Raw genomic sequence first — 19,041 nt, forward strand, 5'->3', positions numbered from 1 at the left:
GATCCTTAATGGTATGTACAGCTCCTTAACAGGTATGTACTTGGAAGTAAAATAATTGTACAGCTCCTTAACAGGTATGTACTTGGAAGTAAAATAATTGTACAGTTGTACAGCTCCTTAACAAGTATGTACTTGGGAGTAAAATAATTCTACAGCTCCTTAACAAGTATGTACTTGGAAGTAAAATAATTGTACAGTTGTACAGCTCCTTAACAAGTATGTACTTGGAAGTAAAATAATTGTACAGCTCCTTATCAAGTATGTACTTGGAAGTAAAATAATTGTACAGTTGTACAGCTCCTTAACAGGTATGTACTTGGAAGTAAAATAATTGTACAATTGTACAGCTCCTTAACAGGTATGTACTTGGAAGTAAAATAATTGTACAGTTGTACAGCTCCTTAACAAGTATGTACTTGGAAGTAAAATTAATTGTACAGCTCCTTAACAAGTATGTACATGGAAGTAAAATAATTGTACAGTTGTAAAGCTCCTTAACAGGTATGTACTTGGAAGTAAATTAATTGTACAGTTGTACAGCTCCTTCACAGGTATGTACTTGGAAGTAAAATAATTGTACAGTTGTACAGCTCCTTAACAGGTATGTACTTGGAAGTAAAATAATTAGTATAAACTAGTGTCCAAAGGAAACGATACCACCTGTTTGCAACGACATAAAAGAAAAACTAAACAATGCAGAAGTTTAGGATTGGTGTTATGCTTTTGAGAAATCCTTTCACAACATCTGTAGAAAAATTTCATTTCAATAAAATCTGTACAACCAATATGACAAGCCTTTAAAGATGGGTGGGGTCGAAAAAAGAACATTTCGTTAGAGCACTGATCACAGAAACAACGGGAAATGTCACACCACACGTCACAAAGTCAAGTCAGTAGCGGGTATGTCCACCGTGAGCATCAATACATGCCAGAACACGCCTACGGACTGATGCCGTCAAACGTATGATGACGTTGGGAGTGATGCGTTGCCATTCCTCGAGGAGATATCGTTCCAAGTCCTGGACGTTGACTGGAGGCACACGGCGACGTCGGATTTGCCGATTGAGGTGGTCCCATAAGTGCTCGATGGGATTCATGTCCGGTGAACATGCGGGCCATGGCAAAACCTGTACGTTGGCGTTGGCGTTGGCAAGGAAGTTCTGTGTCAATCTTGCTGTGTGTGGCCTTGCATTGTCATGTTGGAAAAGGAGTCCACGAGACTGTTGCTGAATAAAGGGCACCACAACAGGCCGTAGGATGTCATCAATATAACGCTGTGCATTCAGGTTTCCACGAATTACGACAAGCCTCGTTTTGACGTCACCACATATGCCACCCCAAACCATTAACCCTCCACCTCCAAACGGCCGGACCTGTTGGATACAGTTAGGCGCCAAACGTTCACCAAATCGTCGGTATACAAGCTGCCGTCCATCGTTTTTGAAGATGAGGAATCTGCTCTCATCAGAGAACATAACACGTGCCCAGTCCCGCCGTTGCCAACGTCGAACTCGCCTGGCCCAGATCAGTCTGTTGTTCCGGTGTCGAGGCGTCAGGAGCGGTCCGCGGTAAAGATGACGTGGCCTGATACCATACTGCCGTAGTCTCCTGTAGACGGTCTGTCGACTGATCCTGTGTCCCAGTGCTGTAGCCGCCTCAGGTGTAATACCCGAATGTAACGATCTTCACGGGGCGTGGTTACTCGTGGTCTTCCACTCCTGGGCCTGTCTGACGTCTGACCTGTCTGACGTAACCGCTGCATCAACCTGCTTATAGTGATGCGTGCGCAGCCCAACCTTCTGGCGACGTCGACGTGTGTCGCTCCTTGTTGGACCATTCCAACGGCTCTCTCTCTCTCGATGGCTGTCAAACGTGGCATATCTTGTGTTTTTTTTGTTGCTGTGATAACAACGTGTCTAATCAGCCGTTTTATACAGTTTTTATGCACGTGCAGAACATGCTAGAGAGGGAAATGTCACTTTCATGAAATTTACGTTTTTTCCCGGAAGTGATCACGTGTTCCCGGTATTTTTATCGACTATGCTGTGTTTGGGATGTGCAATACGAATTGGCATGTTTTCATATTAGACAATTCACTTAGTAAAAAACAATTTTGAAAATAAGTTGGTATCGTTTCTTTTGGACACTAGTTTATTAGTACCACATTAGTATTAATTTCTTGATTAAGAATATCAGTGCTTTTTTCTTACTTTTATTTCATGAATATTCAAACTCAATCTTTAACATTTTCAATAAAACAACAAGGCAAATACTTTCTCTTACAATGTGAGTTCTAAAAATATATATACCACTCTTTCTGATCATGTACAATGGACAACCTTCAATTGTATTCAATACTATACATGCTTGTCAATATAACTGAACATAACCCACTTGCTAAATAAATTTGATTGAAAAAAGAGAACCAGCAATTTCAGTAAAATTTCATTATGTATTATTTCAAGGCACCAAAGAAGTTTTATTAGATAAAGATACATTAGTTTTAAAAAGGTAGAGGAATTTCTTTAATACTTACTTTAGCTTTGGAGTCAGTTTGCTACAAACTAGTCTTCTTGGATTTTCTAAAATTTTCAGACTGACTGTTAAAATTTTACAATTAGTTCAGACTGACTGTTAAAATTTTACAATTAGTTCAGACTGACTGTTATGAGTTTGCCATTTCTACTAAAATTTCTTGAGCCCAACTCCTTCATTCTTACATTTTAGTCCACTTGAACATAAATTACTTAATCAAAACTTCACAAAATCAAGATTGTTGTTTTAATCTGTGTACATTAACCTTGTACATTTTGTATTTTGGTGCAATCAAGCTTCTGTCAATAGAACTCAACAGTACACAGTCAAAAAAATTTATTTTCTGAAAGTCTCATATACTTTGACTATGTATACCCAGTGATTTTGAGACAATCAAATTATAAATTGTTGACTGAAATCAACTTTCAGATCTTCTTTATCTTTTCAAATTACAACACTGAACATAACAAAAATGACTATACTACACCAATGTAGCAATGAAGGGTGTTGCTATTGTTAACAGTGTACTTATTTTTACAAATATAATACAAAACCCATATTCTCAATAAAAATTGTATTGTAAAATTATTTCAAGTGTGGTATTTATTGAGAAACAGGGAGGAAACATAATTTGTAACATGTTTGTAACATAATTCTAGGTATAATTGAGCAAAGATATTTATTCACATCAGTGTCCATTCAAAACGTCAATACAAGCAGTTCATTATATAATAGGATAGAATAAATAGTGATTGACATTATACAAGTTAATCTTATATTGTACTTCCTCAAAATAAAGTAAACTGCTTGCTTTTTTTTTCAAATCAGAGCCAAATGTACACAAATACCCTTGCTAGACTATTATTATCATACTGAAATCAACTTAGCAAGTCTGGTTGGCTGTCACCAATTACTACTATAATATGAAGGATCGATAAACTGGGCTGTGGAATATTTTAATAATTATCATTGAATTGTATGATTAATGACACAAACTCCAGACTATTTAAAAAATAAGAGGACTAATTACTTAATAAGATTTCTTCTTATATCTTCTAAAATATCCTAATTTGTAATATATATTTATTACAGTGTAACTCAAGATGTCTGAAGTCATATCTACTTCTTATTAATATTCTAAATAAGTCTAAAAATTTTGTTTTCAAGTGAACAAAACACTTCGCTATTTAAGTCCCATATCCTGTATAGTGATATTTTTAACCAGATATTTTAGACTCCCTTTTTCCGCTTTTCATCATCAAAAACGTCGCAAATTATACCTGAAAATATTTCTAAAGTATGTTATTTATATCAACTTGATCAAACTGAATTTGTTTTAAAAGGGTTAATTTTAAAACTGAGAGTACTAATTGTTAATTAAGCAGTTTGACCTAGTTTCGGTGAATGGCTTTATAATGGTTCTTTATATTTGGCTGAAATCTTTAGAAAAGATATAATAGATACAATTAGGCTTTATTTTACTCAAAACCGTACAGCAGTTTTCTCACAGCTTGCAAAATCCATAACGAAATTAAAAAGTTAAGTAACCATTTACGTAAAGTTTTGGCGTTAATTTTTTAATGACTGCTTTTTATACGCCCACATCTCTCTATGTGGACAGACACCCTGTCCGTCCGTCCGTCAACATTTGTTTGTAAACACTCTAACGGCTAGAGTTTTTGATGGAATCAAATAAAAATTTGGTATGTGTATACATACATATATACATGGACTGTAAGAAGCAGACTTATTGCCCTTGCCCCAAAATCTTTAATATTTACCATCTGCATGCCACGGTGGGCGTATATGGATGTGGTCCACTATCTTTTTTTAGTTGAAATTTGGTTTATAGCAAAAAAATTATCAACCTACAAGTCCCTTTAAAGCGCTGTGTTTAAAATGATGTTGTAAAGATCATGCTAAAAAGCATAAAACTAATTTTGAAGCAACACCCTTCACTGTTGACCTTTTAATGATCATGATAATTTCACAACAGTTTATCAACAATTTAGAAAATAATTTTCAATGTAATGCTTCATTTTCTTTTGACAAATGTAATTTATGAAATGAAATGTTCATGACACCAACCTAATGATGAAAAGATCATAATGTAATATAGAAAGGTTCTTATCACTTTTAAATAAGTTGATCATGAACGTTCAAAAATTGTAAAATTGGTACCAAAATCTTTTTGCACATCTGGGTAATTCTCAAACTATTTCAACATTAAAATAATGGGCACATTCATTTTTTGTAGACTGTTCTTATGTTTTGAAGAGTCCCTGAATGTACATAACCATCATTAATAAAATATAATTAGAAATATAATTACACTGAAATATAATTTGAAGATTTCACTGATAATGATAATTGAAAGATGATATTTAATACTATTTCATTGGCAATTGTTTTTTTATAATTGCTTTCCCAGCTAATGGCGCTCAATTTATTCTGCCGAGTTCACTTTCAGAATGACACAAAGGCATCAAGTTCATTTTCATAAAAATATAAGACAGGAAGCAACACAAGTCTACATATTAATCTCATACATTTTCCAGAAGATATTTTGATAAACAACCCACTGTAAGTACTCAGTAATGACTGCATCTTACCAGTGTTTATGTTGGCTGGAATATCAATAGACAATCATCACTTCCTTCTAGATTTTCATTCTAAAATGTACTTTGGATAACTGAAACTGAAATTGAGCGCTATAAACCGGGTAAGCAAATATCTAACAGAAGATTATTTCAATAGAAATTAATGCTGAAAGTTAGTCCTTGCTATTATTGTATGAATGAAAGAAAAAGATGAGAAGAATGATTTACAATCCATTTACAATGATTATATTATATACAAAACAATGATGAAACTTGTATCTGGTATTTAACTTTTTACATAAACTTTAACAGAAAAAATAACATTTTTTATCTCTTATTTCATAAATGAACACATTTTTTAAATTAATGAAAAATCCATCTCACTTGATACATCTTGGATATTCAAATGCACTTTTAAAACAGAAAGTTCATAGTTTTAATCTCTTTTTTTTTTCATCATTTTGCAACCATTCAATGGTTAATATAATAATTATCTATCTCAAAATCTTCCTTATTGAATAAGTATTAAGAAATTCACTGGATCAATTACTTTGTTATTTCATAAACAATTCATATTAGTATCACATATTAACAAATAAATAAATATCATTATTCATACAACAAAATATTCACAATATGAACACAATAATATCACAATTAAATAACAGATATACTGTTCATTTTGATAGCTTGTAGATTATTTAATATCCTTTAACAAAATCAAGATTAACTTTTAAGTACCAATTGCTTCCAAATGTATATGTATCTACACAGACAGTATAGACATTTTTATAAATTTTTGTATATACTTTAATGAACTTTAATCTCATTCTCAAAACTGTCATGTTTAAGCTTAGGATCTCTTTGATTTTTTTCATTCAATTGTTTTCTTTTTTAAAAGCATAGAGCATATCCAACAAAAACTTAGTATCGTTCAGAATTTATTTTCCTAGTTTTGAAAAAAAAAATGCATCTAAAATCATTTTCTGCTTGAAATTGAAAGAATGTGTACGTACAGCAATGGTTATGTTTATTATAACAATCTACAAGCTATAATGATGTTAAGACACAATAGATATATCCATATATATTAATATAACAATACTTATTATCACTTGTAAGTACTATAGATCTTACACATATATAAATTATTCTAATTATAAAATTTGGTCATTTTTCAAAAATTTCAATGTCTTAGTGATCATTTTTTTTTTTACAAATCTTCTGTTTAATTCTTATATCATCAGAACAAGTAGGTGGGTCAAAATAATGATAAGAGCATTATTACCAAATCATATGCAATTTAGATTTTTGACTGAAATTTCTAAGAAAAAAATCTTAGAAAATCTTATTTCAAATAGCATTTAGGATCTTTGCCATAAGGCATCTTAAATTGCACAGAAGTAAAAACAAATGGAGATTGATAATAAAAAAAATAGGCACAATGTCTTTTCAGACAAACACAAGTTCTGAGAAAACCGAAAAATATACATCCTTCAAATTCAAGTAATAGAGAAACATTAATATTTGTAAAATATTACAAACTGACAGCAGTCTTATTCTTGAGATACTCTCCATCTGTAGGCCACTATAAATTGAATGTTCATTCTATAACAAATAATTAAACCTAATTTTCTTCTACAACAAAGGTGTTTTAAGTTGTTTTTAAGGTTGTTTGAAAGCTTGAATTCATCTCTGTGGCAATTATTTGAAGAATGTTTAAAGCTTTTAATACCTCTTGATTAACTGACTTGGGTTCTATATCAGAAACATTCATTATTACCTTTTATGAACATTTCTGGCAAAAAGCTCTGGCATACGTTTATCTTAGTTATAAATTCAGACTTAAAAACTTCAATTCAATGCCAAATCAAACCTCAGTTATATTTGAAAGGGTCTCAGTAAAAAAATGTAAAGCCTCAGTAGTCAGGAATATACCTAATAACTTATCCTTAAGACATTTTAATTATCTTAATGCTATGAACAGAACAAGACAACATGAAAGAAATGTCATAAGAGTGGGTTAAGGATTTTGTGTAAGAGTTTCATGTATTCAGTAAGAATGGTATGTAGATCATTTTGCTCTCTAATAACATAGCTGATGCATCTTTGATCTGTGGTAAGAGTAGTAGTAATTCACCAAATCTATATGGTTGACTGGAAAACTGTGTCTTTGTGTATAGCTGTAATACTTTCATATACCTCTCTTGTATATTTATGATAGATTGACCAGACATTTCATTGATGTTATCATCTGTAAAAGAAAAAATAAACATTTAGAAAACCACATTATGGAAACCAATTACACTCCATGGCCTAAAAGAGAAAAAGACACTCTGTGTGCCAAGTTGTAACTATCAGTTTGGATTAAAAGTTAAAGTAAGAATATTCTAGAAAATTTAAACTGCATGGTTCTTAATTATACTTATATTTCATCATCAAAGGATTTTGGCTTTTGATCTATTAGAAAAAATGCTTATCATTCAATTTTTGAAGAGAACTTAGCATAGTTGATTGATTTCATAGCTGAGAACATGATAAGACTCTAGAGATGATAAAGGGAACTTTAATTAAAGCGAGAAATTCAAGATTGAAACAGCATTTAAAAAATATTGCTACTTTTTTTTCATTTCACACAAATGTAGAAAAAGAAGATTACAATTTTCTTCAATGTCACCATTTTTTAAAACCAAAAACATTAAAGTCTTGGCATCACATCAGTTTCCTGGATGTATGATTCCACTGGATGGAAAATCACCCAACTACAATGAGAGAAAATGTAGCATTTCTCATGCAAAAACCCTCAGCCCCATTCTATACATTAAACATAGAAATGATGATGAATTTTGTAAACTGTTAATGAAATAAGAAATTATTAAAATATTGAGTCTGAGACAGAGCGAATCTGAATTTCTACAGGGTAATTGTAATCTATAATTTAAGAGGAAAATAAAATGTCAGGTTTTCAAACAAATAGTTTAAACTTTCTAAAATCACAAGAAAATTTTTGAGCAGATATTTTCTTTTTATCTCATTTGAAGGATGGTTTCAAACCACAGTTACAGACTAATATGCCATTTAACTAACTAAGTTAACTAACCTATGTAGACTTTATGATAAGAATCTATATTAAGAGTTACTGATTAGATTGAACAAATAAATGATGATATTTTTAAACAATAAATAATAAAATTGACTTACTCTGACTCATGAGTAGAATAACTTGTAGACAGACAAATTCTTGACGGGATAGTTGTAGTGATAAAAACTTTAACATAATATGAGTAACTTTCTCAATTACTGGACCAATTTCTTTATTTAACTGATTAGTTGACAAAGAATTACCAAATGTCTTATTTAAGTAACACTGAATCTTAGATATGTTTTGACGAAAGAGATCTGTAAACAGTGGGCAAGCTGAGGTACTTTTCTTACTGTCCAAGGCACCGAAAGCCGTCATAATCAATAACAGGAGTTCATGCCATTTCTTTGTTAACATCTGTGATTGAAGTTTTAGAGGAATTTCGGAGTAAAAGGGAAGATTCCGGATCCAATGAACCAATTTAACAACAATATCATCTCCAATTCTACACAAAGCATGTCCTACAGAATCTTGATTAGCAATTAACTGTTCAAAACCATAAGATTTTGCAATTCCTAACAAAGTGTCCTTCTCAACCAATTCCAAAATCAGCCTTTTACATTCTTCCATTTTGGTATCTGATGTCAAGGGAGATCTTGATCTTCCAAAGCAGCCAATATTACCATCTAAATTCTCGGATACACTGGAAATCCACATATCTTGACCAAAACATTGACTATTAGTAGATGTTGATCTGCTATCTGAACTATTTGTGACATTCTCTGCTATGTCTGGTAATCGTGGTAACTGTAAGGATGGTGAACTATTCAGCTTCTTTTGATCTTCACACATACTAGACATCCAATAATCTTGTTCAAAGCTATCCACATTTCTTAATGATGACATTGGAGATGTAGTTAACATGGTGTCTGAACTCATAGCACTTTGATAACAAATCTTCTTTATTCCTAAATCTTTTTTCTTATGTTTCTTATATTTCACCTGGAAAACATCAAATGATAATTATTAATTAAATCAATTTAACCTGATGATGGCTAGAAAACAGTGCAAAATGTAAACCTCACCATGTACATCTACTTATTAATGTAAAATAGCTTATAGTAGTCATCTCACATATTGTTGATGTATGTAATGTACAAATTCATAGCATATTCATATTAGAAATTTGTGTTTTCTAATATTTCTATATCGCTCTACAATTGATGTATTGAGCATTATTTTAACAATGAGAATAATGCATATTCATATTATCTTAACCATGTAAGAGATATTACAAATTGGATAAGTTTGTATTATGCAAAACATTATACATATGCTTTGCCTAGTTTTGTAAAAATTAGATTAAATCTGAAGTGTGTTCACAAGACAATTTTTACATTTTTATCAATATCTTATGTTCTGATTGAGGTCTCAGTAATATTTATAAGTTCACCAAGTTTTTTTCCAAATGAGATCAATATTATCCTTTATTGTGTTCACTTACTACTTTTGACAGCAAAATACTAAAGAGCGTTAGCAAAACTAGATTGGATTGGTTGAAGTTAAATTTTTCATCCAATTAAAGTTGTGAATCTAATTAAGGTTTGGAAGGGTTAGAGATATTCTATATTTGACATAATTGAGCAATGAATATTACTTTGCATAGATAAGAATGTACACTAAACACCAATGAAACAAAAAGATATTCCTGTCATTTTAATCATATTAATTTAATTTATTAATCTAAAGATAGATTCTGCCATTACATAAAAAAAAGAGTATAATATAGTGGTTTAATTATTTCAGAGCAAATATCTTTGTTGTTTACATGACAAAATAATGAGTTTTAATTTTTTTTTAAATTCAATTTAACTAAAAAGCAGTGAACTTCCAAGAAAACCCAATATAAAGTGTCCAATGAAAGCTAAATATTAAAACGCTGATGATTTTCTTGCAGCTAAAAATATAAAAGTTTAAATGTTAATCCACTTCGCATACCTTTCATTTTTAACAAAATTTACTTTATTTCCAAAGTACATAAAAAGAAATGTTTTACCTGTGATTAAGTAATGAGTTTGTTTATCACCTTGGACATGTTTACTCCGTGTGTCAAGAATACACCATGTCAATAACTCATTTTTTAATAATTACAGAAGCCGTAATATTTTATAACAGCCTATATCATGTCTTACATTATCATAACAAGTAGTTACTTAGCAAGATACACCGACTTCCCTGATAAATTTTCAGTATATCAAAGGCAGTCACCAATGTGTGTCAAATCATACCAAAAATCTAATTTGTTCATTTATACAAACACACAAAATTTAATAAAATTCTGACATAAACTGTCACATTCAAAAGCAAACAAATTTTGATGTTTTTTTACAAAGTCAAAGGTAATAACTCAAAGAGCGTTTAACGAAAGGTCGTCAAAATCTCATTAATATAAATGATCACCAAGTTTTGTCAAAATCTGTCAAGAATTATGCCATTTAGAATGTTGAGGAGCTCAAAAAGAACTCATGCTAAATATTTGTGTTATTTTTCTGTATTTCGATAGGGTTCATCCTTGGGTGATAACAAACATTCAACCAAGTTTCGTCAAAATCTGTAAATAATTGAACCATCTAGAGAGTTAACATGCTCAAATTGGACACGTTTTCAAGAACAAGGGCAAAAACTCATACTATTTATTTGATTTTTCTGATTTTCAATAGGGTTGTGAGACAAACACTCAAATCAAATTTCTTAAAAATTTGAACCTTTAAAAGTGTTAACAAGTTCAAATTGAACACGTTTTCAAGAACAAAGGCAGTTACTCCCGATCTTTCTGATTTTCAATAGGGTTCATCCGTGGGTGATTACACACAATTATACCAAGTTTTGTCAAAATCAATCAAGAATTGTGTTTTCTAGATTGTTTACGAGCAATTGTGGACGGACAGACGGAGGCATATAAAAATAGTCAAAACTAAATAACACCACACCAAGTGTTAATATCTTTATGAATATTCAGAATGTTTATGAATATTAAAAAGTAGAAACCTAGTGACATGTCAATGATAAATGATATAAAACACAGTTCTTTGCAGAAATACTCACACCACCACTGAATCACAAGCTTCAGGCAGCAAAATATTTTCCAAAACATTACCTTTGAACCCATTGCCAAATTTCGAAGAAGAAAGCTTGCCAGGCATGGTACCATACTCAGGTAAAATACGCCCACTACCAGCTGTCGGAAATTATGACTATGTCTTTATAAAGTAGCTAAATAATGAATTTTCAAATAATCGTAAAAATATTCAGATGTTAAGGCAAGACCTCAAAAACAGTTCATTAAATCAGAATGAAATTAAACTGCGCTTATTACCTAAGATCAGATAAAAACTGTAGTCTATATTGTTCCTACAAGCCAAATTTGACGTGTTCCTTACAAAGTCAAGGGCAATAATTGTGAAACCGTTCATCCAGTTGTTACTAATTTCAAGCTTTACTGAGATGTCAACAATATCTACAAGCATACTCAGTTTCACGAAGAACTGTAGTCTCTATCGTACCTACATGCCAAATTTGACCCATTGTAAAAAGTCAAGGGCAATAACCATTCATCAAATTATTACCAAATTCAAACTTGAAAGAGATCTCATTAATATATATATGCATACCAAGTTTCATCAAAATCATATATAGACTGTAGTCCATCTCGTGCCTACCAGTCCAATTTTAATGTTTTTACTAAGTGATATAGCATGTTTTAACTATCTGAAAATTTAAGTGAAAGATTTTATAAGGAATGGAAATTTATTGATAAACTATATTAAACTGTATTATATATCTTTAGACGTGAAATCTTTTTTTAGTAACTGTTAAAACAAACACAAAAATATCATATTTTGAATGAAAAAGAAGGTTTTTTGAAATATTTTTATAATCAGTCCTGTGTTTAATAAATTTTTTATTGTTATCCAGCTCCCAAATGGTTATGTTATTAATTGACCATACTGTATCTCTGCACCTATAGTCAATAAATTGAATCAGAAAAATCAGATGTTGTTTTAATATAATCTATATATTATACAATATATAAGGAATAAATAATAATACCTTATAGAGATTATAAACAGCTCCAGAATTTCTTCCACCAGGCATTCTATCTTCTCTCACAGCTGTAAAGAGACAACAATTTTATCTTACTTAGTGACCCAAGTTTAAAATGTCTGTCACCTTTGTACTTTGCGCCAAAATCAATACATTGTATCTCTCTTCCAATGAAAAGTGATAAAGTTAAGCTACCTTCAAACATTGGGTTTCTATAAACAAAGAAGTCTGACGTAGTTGATGACATATCAAATGACCCTTAGAACGAATAAATATACAAGGTGGTTACAGACTTTGGGCCAAAAAAGAAAGAGTTCAGTTTAAACCAACAGAATGTTATAATTTGTTGGTTTGTACTTCAGTTTATTTGTTTTCCAAGGTATAAACAGCAAGTCCACAGTCAAAAGAGGTCAGGGATTTGCAGACAGTGACAATCAATATAATTCAAACCCTGCTGAACCCTAGCACAATGCCTAAACCAGAATTAAATGTCCTTTTTTGTCCCTGTAGTGTTTTAATTCAAGTACATAACTAGTTATTTGTATTACTTTGATGCAAACATACTGTAAAAAATTTGAAATATTCTGTAGAGAATTGTATCCCTCCCCTCCCATGCCAAGTGTTTAAGTCCTGCCTTTTAACTAAGACAATCAACTAAGTTTTTGATCTGTGTCTGGTAAATAGGTAACTGCACATACCACTTATCTTGTTATAACCTATTCCTGAAACTGTAAGGATGATACCTATTTCTTTGTGTGATGAAAAGATAAGTTTGCATCCAATTTACATTGTTGGACTGCATACAAGACTTGAAATATGTTTTTTTATCAGTAGATTGATTATAAAAAAATATGGTGACAGACAGAATCAGACAAATCACAAAATAGTCCTGATTTCTTTATAACCGTAGCACCTATGGAGAAAGAGAAATTGATTTTCAACTTTTGAGCGTAGACTGATTTACATTAACAACATTGTATTTTTGTTAGGCATTGAAACCATTCTATCAATGCAAACAGAATTTATTTTCGTTTAAACCATTCTTTACATCTGAATGTTCCCATTTCATAAAAGACGTTTTACAAGACGATCAACTAAGTTATTGATCTAAATCTAGTAACTTGGTCAGGCATGTAAATGCTGATCCCCCTTATCTTGCTATAACCTAAACACCAAAGTAACAAACCTTTCAGAAGATTCTGGAGGCAACAGACAGACTGATAGAAAGCTTGACAACCGTATGGTCGACATTCGTCTGAACATTTGGAATCTAGAATAACTTATATATTACATACCTGCTAAAACCATTCCCTTTTCTAAACATTTCTTAAACCGACAGAATTGACATCTATTTCTCTGGGCTCTATTTATTTCACAATCTCCACTTGCAACACATGAATAGATTCTTTTATTCTGTACTGTTCTTTTAAAGAAACCTTTACACCTGAAAAAAAGGTTTTAAAAGTTACTGAATATATTCCAAAAATTTATCATGAGTTTAAGAAATTAACAGTCCATACAACACTATTCTCAAGAAGCAAATGGCTAACTGATGCAAGATTATTTAGGTAAATCAGGTAAAAGTTAATACCACTGACATGAAGTTTTGAGTAATAATCATTGAAAGTATAGTGTAATCAATGAGTCATGCCTAATTTTCCTATTGTATCAAGTTTCTAGAAATGAATTTAAGAACAGAAAACATTAAGGCCTACATCAAAGTGATTTAATGATTAACATCAAAATGCTATGCTGTTTAAGGTAGCCCTCGCTTCAGCCTTGAATAATTCAGTTTAGGTTTTACAATGTTGATACATTTCACAGTGGTATAAAATAATATATAAAGATAAATATTACATATTGGTTTAAACAGGGAACAAAATAAGCGATATCACATCATAATATAATTTTCGTCAAAATGCCATGTAATTTTCGTCAGTAGAGCAGTATTTTTGCGATACAGAATATTTTATAATAATAAATGAAAATTAACTCATTATAAAATTTGGTGTCTACAACAATTGGGATCTGTTAATTTGTCGCACTTTTATTAAATTTCTTGAGGACTGAAAGTCAGCACAGAAAGGAGGCATGATTGTTACTATAAATAGTATCATACTCATAGATTGTGCTGAATAAGGATTATTATACTAAAGTGGATAGCAGAGGACATTTTGGGGAGATAGAGTAAAACAAACTAGAGTTGTGGAAAAAATTCATGCTTCATCATATAACAATTGAAATACAACACTTCTTTTTCTTAATTATTAAGTATAAGTATTTCCTCACTTCGAAAATAACATGGAAGATATCAGGAGTAATAAAAGCTATTATTGAAGAAACCATATAAAAAGTAAGCATGTAGGCCTATGTGAGCTAGAATCACTTGTGGGAATAGTTCAATATTGATTGATTTTTTCGTACAGATGGGGAGTACATTATTTGACAGATTTTTTGGATTTACTTGTGTGTCAAACTGGATGTGCAAATACATTTGGAGTTTAAGGTCTACTTCAACTATCACAGAAGAAATTACTTCCCAAAATCCAAAACTATGCAATTTCAGCACTTAAAGCAAAAAACTGGTATGCAAAAAAAAAGTTATTTGTACTCTGCATACTACATTTATCGGATTATAGAGGAATTCTGTCACTTAGGCTCACTGAACAGGTCATGTAACTTATCACATGATTGCCAGCTCTTCCTACTGTCATTCAACATGGGTTAATAGTTAGGTCCAGTCAAAACAAAAGCAGGACGTCTTTCAAATTTGATTAGAGAACTGATCGGGGAAATTATTATATTATTTATTTAATATGGAAAGTCCAACCAAAGTTCAATTATTTTACCATCAAGAATTTTGGACAACAGTGGTAAAATATCACATGACAGCTTAAAACGCATTTTATTGGGCGTTGACTGAGCTATCATCTCACATCGATCGCACAATCATCATTCGTGCCAAAAATATCAAACAGGATAGATTTCTATCACACTGCCTCACAAGGAAAACGAAGCAGCAAAAATTAACTGCACATGATGACATGTCAGTTTCTCGTGACGAATGGCTAAGCTATTGACTCATGTGTACCAGATTTATGTCCACTAAATGAATATGAACCTATTCTGGCCAAGTTTAAAATCCCTTTATCGCTATAATTCTTTATATGAATTTAATTGACTTAAATTTTCAAGTATTCAAGTTTTATCAGGCAAGACAAGATGAGTGATTAGCTTTTTCTGCCAGCAACAAAGGTAACTTTAGTATGTTCATAAATGCCTTTAAGGCTTAAAAATTTAACAGAGGCAAAAACAACAAGAAAAGGGATCATGGTGTTATGCAGTTTCTACTTCTAACATTGACTGAAGTGTCAAGAACTGAAAAATTGACTATAATGGCATCAATGAGATGATTTTTTTTCAAAATTGTTCAGACAGTGTGGTCTCTATTGAGTGATATATGCAGCAATGCTGTCAAGGACAATTACTATGAAATTATTCCTGGTGAGTGTAATTTAGTCACATACTACTTTAAATACCGTCTGGTACAGGACCTAATTATATGGCTATGCCAGTTCAACATCAAGATTTACTTTAGATGGAATGCTTCAATTCAACTTACCCTTCACAAGTTATAATACCATAATGTAGACCAGTAGCTCTATCTTGACAAATAGCACAAATCATCATGACACCTCCATCTTCTTTGTCTTTCTTCTCAAATTGATTATGACCATGATTATGAGGGTTGTCTAATAAATGACCATTATATACAAACTGACCATTTGTGTAGTGGGATATAAAATCTTGCTCTTTGAGAGGTTTGTCATTTTTTTGTGATTGGCAACTACTATCAGAATCAGTAGTCCTAATATCTGCAGTCCTGGAACTGTGATTTTGTTTACATACCCCCAAATCAGGCATTCCAGATGATTTCTTGTTGGGATGAAGTGGTGGTAATTGTGGAGTAGTAACAAATATTGGGCGACTACCAGCTGATGATGTCATCTGATTTGATTGAGTAGCGCTTATAACTGGAATAAACTGGAATGACGTCTGACAATTTGGGTTTGCCAAAGAGGTGATAGATAGAAGTTGTTGTGGTTGCATCATACATCTTCCAGGTGGAAAGCTATAGCAAGGCATGATAAGGTTTGAAGAAGCTTTTGGTGATTTCCATGCTGCCATCAAATCATTAGGATTTGATTTGATCTTTGAAAAGACAACTCCAGGTTGTTCTGTTTTCTGTGATAATCTTGGCACTTTAGTCTCCGGTAAATCATCAGTAGCAAAATCTGAACAGTAAGCACTATCAGCTTCACTTTGTGTGTCACAGTCATTGAGTAAGTCATCTGTTCGCCCTCGTTTCACATCAGACTTGCAAATATCACTTACTCTTTTACGCTTCATTTTTAAATCTCTGAAGAGTCCAGGTTTCCAGAAATGATCATTCATTCCAGGGTAGTTACTCGACATTGAAGCAGCAACACAAGCTGTCATCTGAAATAAAGAATAAACTGAATTACTTCAAACAAATCTGTAAAACTAAAAAATAGGTTACCACAAATAAACAATCATCTATTCTTGTCAAATGGCAGCTTTATAATTTTTGGATTTTCAGCTTAATGATAACCACCGATAAATCATTTCATATGATTTACAATAAGACTTAATCTTACTAAAAAGTAAATCTAAAGTCTCAATAGGGGCATATCTTTAATTTTCTTTCTGGAGCCAACTCAGAATGATGCTTTCCTACACACGATTGAGTGAAAATAAAAGTCTGGTTGCGCAGGTATATCAAGAATACAAGGTATCCTGTCACATGTTCAGGAGTGTGCTTTTTCAATTAACACCAGTGAGAAGTTATGGAAACTAAACCCATTTTCACACTTCCATCATCTCACTAGCTTCCATGTATTACTTAAAAGACCAATGCCACAACAGAAAGATAGCTTGCAAGGCAAGGTAATATAGGAACACTGGCAGCTTTGATTTTGAATAAAAGTATTTGGCAGTACCGTAACAATCATCAGTATGAAATATTAAATATTCAGTCATACACATCTTTTGAACTGCTTATGATTAATACTCAACAATATTACCAAGTTATGTCAAAATCTGGCAAGAATCATGTCTGTTGGTGGCTTCGAGCTCAAAATTCCAACATTTTCAAGAACAAGGGCAAAACTCAAAGTAAATATAAACCACATTGGTTATAATGGACAAAATCCACATTTGTTATATTGGACAAAATCCACATTTGTTATATTGCACAAAATTCACATTGGTTATAATGGACGAAATCCACATTTGTTATAATGGACAAAATCCACATTTGTTATAATGGACAAAATCCACATTTATTATATAGACGAAATCCACATTTGTTATAATGGACAAAATCCACATTTGTTATATAGACGAAATCCACATTTGTTATAATGGACAAAATCCACATTTGTTATATAGACAAAATCCTCATTTCTTATAATGGACAAAATCCACATTGGTTATAATAGACAAAATCCACATTGGTTATAATGGACAAAATCCACATTTGTTATATTGCACAAAATTCACATTGGTTATAATGGACGAAATCCACATTTGTTATAATGGACAAAATCCACATTTGTTATATAGACAAAATCCTCATTTCTTATAATGGACAAAATCCACATTGGTTATAATAGACAAAATCCACATTGGTTATAATAGACAAAATCCACATTGGTTATAATAGACAAAATCCACATTGGTTATAATGGACAAAATCCACATTGGTTATAATGGACAAAATCTATATTGGTTATAATGGACAAAATCTACATTGGTGAAGATATCTGTGCATATTTTCTAAAAAAAATCAGTATTACCTTGGTTGATTTAATATATCCAAAAGAGTCTAAAAATAAAACCACAAAGCTATGTTCCTTAACTTAATTTAAAAACTCCTATGTTTTGAAGTGGTTATGGTTAAATCCTAAACAGAATTAACAAGAGTTTCACAAGCAAGGTCCAAGCACATGAGAATCTCTACACAAACTGACAAGAACTAACATAACAGCAAGCTATAGCCTAACCAGCGAGTGCCAAGTGTACCCAAAATCTTTGTTAGTACTGTCAACAACCTATTGATTTTGAGTTCAGGTTAGGAAAATAAAAAGTTGGGTGTACTCTCACAGTGGTATGGACTTCCAGCAAAGTAGTCTAATGGTTTGGTAAACGATACAATGAGTCTATACAGATCTCAGAATAAACAAATATTGCTAGTTTCTGTCAATAATTGTATTTACTCAAACTGAAGGTTGAGGCATAAATTCACCTTTCCTCTCTGAACTTTAAACTGTGGGTTCATTTCCTAATGTCTTTACCAACAATCTCTAGGGTTAAGTCAATAAAATATTCAGAGAAACTCTCTAAAAAGCTAGAATTTTATTTGATCCACATTATCTTTTTTAAAGATTTTAAAGCAACATAAAACAAGATCATAAACAAATAAATGAAGTTATAGGAACAGGTAGGCCATTTTTTTGAACAATCATACTTTAGTCTCAGAAACTGAATTTTTTTAGCTGAGCTAATCAGTAATAGTGTTTGAGCCTTCACATCCATGTGTCTCCAGAATTATCTGCGTTTGAATGTTAAAATGATGACTCAGCAATTTTAGCTTCTCTGTGATATATAGAAAAGACATACATAGAAACAATGAGTAAA

At 31.7% G+C, this 19,041-nt stretch overlaps 1 protein-coding gene across 1 annotated transcript; it reads right to left on the reverse strand.

The window, feature by feature from the left end:
• Nucleotides 1–7,180: 7,180 nt before the first annotated feature.
• LOTGIDRAFT_120003 (hypothetical protein) lies at nucleotides 7,181–16,008 on the reverse strand (the record flags this gene model as incomplete). Its single annotated transcript, XM_009058314.1, has 6 exons — nucleotides 7,181–7,389; nucleotides 8,343–9,059; nucleotides 9,171–9,219; nucleotides 12,328–12,389; nucleotides 13,617–13,765; nucleotides 15,944–16,008. 6 exons carry the CDS (start codon nucleotides 16,006–16,008, stop codon nucleotides 7,181–7,183), a joined length of 1,251 nt encoding a protein of 416 aa, XP_009056562.1.
• Between the last annotated feature and the right edge of the window lie 3,033 nt (nucleotides 16,009–19,041).

This window comes from Lottia gigantea, assembly GCF_000327385.1.
Source record: "Lottia gigantea unplaced genomic scaffold LOTGIsca_33, whole genome shotgun sequence".
Lineage (NCBI taxonomy): Eukaryota > Metazoa > Mollusca > Gastropoda > Lottiidae > Lottia > Lottia gigantea.